Consider the following 5,000-nt stretch of genomic DNA (forward strand, 5'->3'; position numbering starts at 1 on the left):
TTTAAACCGCCCAGCCAGGAGGGAGCCGCAGGTAGGCCTAGTGCAAGATCGGGAATTGCCTTAAAAAAAAAAAAAAAAAAAAAAAAAAAAGGATATAGGATGACATTCAAGAGGAAGGATTTTAAAGAAAGGATTCTACATCAATTAAAGAATTATGATTATTTAAAAGAGATTCTGTATCGATTTTCGTTTTGTAAAGGTCACAGGATGGCAGCTTCCTTGTGGCACTTGGGCAAAGGCCAACGGAAGGACAGGCGCGGGGAGTCTCTCGAGGGAGGGTTCGCCGCGCTCTCCGGCCGTGGGATCAAGGGTCGGAGGAGTGGGAGGTCCGATCTGCTTGGTCTCTCGGTCTGCTGGACGAAGAGTGCGGAGGTCGCTTGGCACTAGCATTACGGGGTCGGATTGAGGCTTCCAGATTTTCCGTTTCAAGAGACTTTTTACAATTAAGTCTGCGAGCTTTGGCAGTTGGTTAATCTTTACAGTATTGACGCACTAAGTCCGGTCAAATTGAAGATTATATTCATGTAGTGGACATAAAGCCTCGGTCGTTGGTACAAGAAATAACATGTAGACAAATGATAAGCCAGTCCAATGTGTCCTCCCGAGTTTAAGCTCTGTCATGCCATGCCAGACTGTAGAGTATTTTTCTTGCGCTGGGAATATTACATTATTTTCGTGCTTGGAAAACATCATTTTGTCTACATTTGCACGGACAAATCTGTGGACAGATAATGTAACAACAGCACAGAAAGGTCAAAAGAATTATATGCGAGGAAGATGATTTTAAAAAGAACGAAGCGTGCGCAGAAAGTTCCCTGAGAACATTTGCACGGACAGAATCTGACTAAATTTGACAGTCTGGATGCCATGCATACTGAGTCACAATTTCTATATATTTGGGTAGTGGGAGCGAGGGATTCTGTCAGTACCACCATCGTCACAATCGGCCATGCGAAGGTGGTCTGAATATTTACATCATGGAATAGTTTTACTTATTCCATTTTATGAGCATTGTTTCTCCATTGAATTTTCTCTGCAAGCAACCTAACCTCTCTTTATTAATTTTTCCCCAGCTGAAGGGCCACAAAAAGACCTTTCCACCATGTCGTCTCCCGGTCGCAGAAGCACCCGCTCCACGCCCAGTAAGCGGAGCGACACGAGCGAATTGCAACCCCTCCCCCCCTCCTCCCCAGGCTCAGAGATGCTCCCCGCCACCTCCCCGGCTCCCCCTCGCTTGAATCCAGGTGAGGGCTGCTTTGGGCATGGAAGGTTTGGATATTCGAGTGAATTAGGGGTGTAGTAGGATAGATATTATGAAATATTCTTATTTTTCTTTATCTTTGTATGGTAGAAGGGTCTGTGTGACGAGAGAATCCCACATTAGAGGTAACTAAATTAATTTCCATACGTATTTGTCTAACTCCTTCCAATTTAATTTCAGCTATCAGTGAAATTGACCTGAGTTCCCCCTTCAACTATGGAACTCCTAGCAGTGTTGGATCATCCGTGCGCACTCCCCGTTCTGGGGTACGAGGAACACCTATCCGTCACCGCTCAGACATTCGGTCAGATCGACGCATCAGACAGGTATGTTGCTTGTACAGCTAAGAAAAGAAAGTTTTTGAATAATAGTATTTGAGGCTATGTGAATGAGTGGCTTAGGTTATACTGATCAGTGACAGCTCATTGGGTATATTCTTCCTCCCTCTCCCTCTCTCCCTCCCCCCATTCTCTCTCTCTCTCTCTCTCTCTCTCTCTCTCTCTCTCTCTCTCTCTCTCTCTCTCTCTCTCTCTCTCTCTCTCTCTCTCTCTCTCTCTCTATCTCTCTCTCACCCTTTTTTCGCTCTTTCCGATTCTCTCACTCTCTGTCTTTCTCTTTCTCTTTCTTCCCCCTACCCCCATTCTCTCTTTCCCCCTCCCCCTCTCCTTCCCTCCCCCCATTCTCTCTCATGCTCTCTCCTTCCCTCCCCCCATTCTCTCACTCTCTCATGATCCCTCTCTTTCCCCCTCATTCCTTTCCTATGACCTCTCTCCATTAAAGTCCTTTTTCTTTGTTTCTTCAGGTCAACATTGGCACTGACCCAGCTAGCGAGTCCAATGCTGAAGGCGCAGCAGCAACCTCTGCTCCAGGTGGCTCGGCCCAGACAGAGGGACCCCAAGGACCCCAGCTGGTCATCTGGGGCACAGATGTTGTTGTGTCAGACTGCAAGGAGCGCTTCAAGACTTTCATCTTGCGTTTCATCGACCCTGAGGCTGCTGAAGACGAGCGTATCGAAGGCATGAACACTGATGAGCCCCTATACCTGCAGAAGCTGGAAGAGGTAAGAAGTCTATAGTTGATGTGTATTTTTTCGTATTTCCAGTTGAAAAGCCCTTCACTTTGACAACTCGAGGTGAAAAAATGGTGGATTAGAAACCATATTGTAATCATCATCAATCTGAAATACCATTTTATTGATAGAGTTGTTAATGTAGTAATTCTCTCTTTTCAGATTCATACCCTGGAAGAACCATTCCTGAACATCAACTGCTCTCACCTCCACCAGTTCGATTCCGACTTGTACCGTCAACTTGTTTGCTACCCACAGGAGGTAAATTTGATTAGTGTTATCAAGTTCTCAGGGACAGGTTCTTTTCACCGGGTTCTCTCTAAGAGTTAAAGCAGAGTTGTCCTTGAGTATGGCCATTTTGTCATTGGCAAGTCTTGTAGATAATATCAAAGTAAAAGCCTGAAAAATCCTTAGGTATATAATGTCACAGAATTATGATAGTAAATGATGAATGTTGCATGTCATCATAAATTGTGGGAGACTGTGTTTTATCGTAAATTAGTTATCACACGAAGAAAAATAATTATTTTGATAGGTAATATGTATGAATTTTAAATTTTGTAGATAAAGATATTATTAATTTTTAGATATAGCTATAGAAGGTAGTTTATCAAGAAAACAAGTTGGTTTTGCATAACAATTATCTGGGAATAGTGCCTTGCAATTGCCCTTGTAGTCTTTGTGATGCAGATAAGATATATTGGATATTGGAAATAATCAACTCGTCATTTTTATATATTCCAGCACAGTAAAACCTTTTTTCCGTTTATACCAGGTAATCCCTACATTTGATATGGCCATCAACGAGATGTTCTTTGAGCGTTATCCAGACACCATTCTTGAGCATCAGATTCAGGTTCGGCCTTTCAATGCTGACAAGACCAAGAACATGCGTGCCTTGAATCCAGAAGGTGGGTTTTGTGCACACCAGTTGGTTATGTTTGATGATACTGTATGGGTCAAACTGATTCAGATTTTATAGCTTAAGTAATGTGAGTTCTTGATTTTTATTATTTTATCATTTTTCCCCTTCCATGTGTAACAAAATTTTTGTCTTCCAGATATTGACCAGTTGATTACAATCTCTGGTATGATCATCCGAACATCCAACATTATCCCAGAGATGCGAGAGGCCTTCTTCCGTTGCCATGTGTGTTCCTTCTCCACCACAGTCGAAATCGACCGAGGCCGCATTGCTGAGCCCACTCTCTGCACCCATTGCAACACCAGCCATTCCTTTACTCTCATTCACAATCGCTCTCAGTTCTCCGATAAGCAGATGATCAAGATGCAGGAGAGTCCAGGTCAGTTGTTAGGGGTTTTATTGCTTTATGAATTTAGATCATTTTGATTACCTTTTCTTTCTGATCTTTGAGAGCTAACAAGACTTCTTACAATTTTTTAGAACTGATTTTTTTCTTCTTCTTCTTCTTCTTCTTCTTCTTCTTCTTCTATCATTTTACACATTTATTGGTATTAGATACAACCTTTTCCATGGAAGGAATTGACAAGGTTTCTTTTTCAACAGATGACATGCCCCCGGGTCAGACTCCCCACACAGTGCTTGTTTATGCTCACAATGACCTTGTTGATGGTGTCCAGCCTGGTGACCGTGTTACAGTCACTGGCATCTACAGGGCAACACCACTAAGGCTGAACCCACGCATGAGAAACCTGAAGAGTGTTTACAAGACACATATTGACGTCGTCCATTTCCGGAAGGTTGACGTCAAGAGGCTCCATGGTCAGGAGGAAGGGTAAGTTGGAATGAAGTTCACATCCCTTATTATTATACTTGTGTGAATGCATCTGTTAGATATGTGATGTAATGAAAGTTTTGCCTTGTATAAAAGGAAATTGGTTTCATCATGTAGTTTGTCTTAACAAAGTAACAAATTAGATGTTATCTAAATTTGTCAATTTTCTCTATTTCTAAAAGGTAGTGATAACCTAAGAATTTAACTTTTATTTTATAAAACTTAATATATTTTTGTCTGCAGTGAGACTCCACGGTTCCCACAAGAACGCATTCAGCTTCTTAAAGAACTTTCTCAGAAACCAGATTGCTATGAGCGTTTAGCTAGAGCCATTGCACCATCAATCTACGAAAACGAAGATATTAAGAAAGGTATCTTGCTGCAGCTGTTTGGAGGAACACGCAAGGACTTCACAAATGCAGGGCGAGGCCATTTCAGGTGATTATATACTGCAAAGAAATTCAGTGAACTGGGCTTGTATTCAATAGAATAAAGAAATAGGAGCACCCTAAACAACTGTAATCAAAACCATTTTCATATCTACAGATCTGAGGTCAACATTCTCCTGTGTGGAGACCCAGGTACTTCCAAATCTCAGTTGCTACAGTATGTGTACAACTTGGTACCAAGGTCACAGTATACAAGTGGAAAGGGTTCCTCAGCTGTAGGTCTGACTGCTTACGTTACAAAGGATCCAGAGACACGGCAGCTGGTATTGCAGACTGGTGCTCTTGTTTTGGCTGACAATGGTATCTGCTGTATTGATGAATTTGATAAGATGAATGAATCTACACGGTAAGAATTGTTTAATTTAACGTTAGTAATGTTTCTGTATTTTATTCATGTAACATATCCTATTGCTTCTACTGTTTTAATGGTTTTACTTCAACTGAACACAACATTTTTTGTATGT

At 41.9% G+C, this 5,000-nt stretch overlaps 1 protein-coding gene across 1 annotated transcript in view; it reads left to right on the top strand.

Moving 5' to 3' along the window:
* dpa (disc proliferation abnormal) overlaps positions 1-5,000 on the top strand; it is a 7,297-nt gene that overhangs the window by 707 nt on the left and 1,590 nt on the right. The window contains exons 2-10 of the mRNA XM_027366138.2: positions 1,074-1,244; positions 1,442-1,587; positions 2,064-2,321; positions 2,493-2,591; positions 3,106-3,241; positions 3,392-3,634; positions 3,859-4,087; positions 4,331-4,525; positions 4,634-4,882. Of these exons, the coding sequence (XP_027221939.1) occupies positions 1,103-1,244; positions 1,442-1,587; positions 2,064-2,321; positions 2,493-2,591; positions 3,106-3,241; positions 3,392-3,634; positions 3,859-4,087; positions 4,331-4,525; positions 4,634-4,882 (1,697 nt within the window). The 5' untranslated portion in view covers positions 1,074-1,102. The remainder of the gene's footprint in view (positions 1-1,073; positions 1,245-1,441; positions 1,588-2,063; positions 2,322-2,492; positions 2,592-3,105; positions 3,242-3,391; positions 3,635-3,858; positions 4,088-4,330; positions 4,526-4,633; positions 4,883-5,000) is intronic.

Source organism: Penaeus vannamei, chromosome 39 (genome assembly GCF_042767895.1).
Source record: "Penaeus vannamei isolate JL-2024 chromosome 39, ASM4276789v1, whole genome shotgun sequence".
Classification (NCBI taxonomy): Eukaryota; Metazoa; Arthropoda; class Malacostraca; order Decapoda; family Penaeidae; genus Penaeus; species Penaeus vannamei.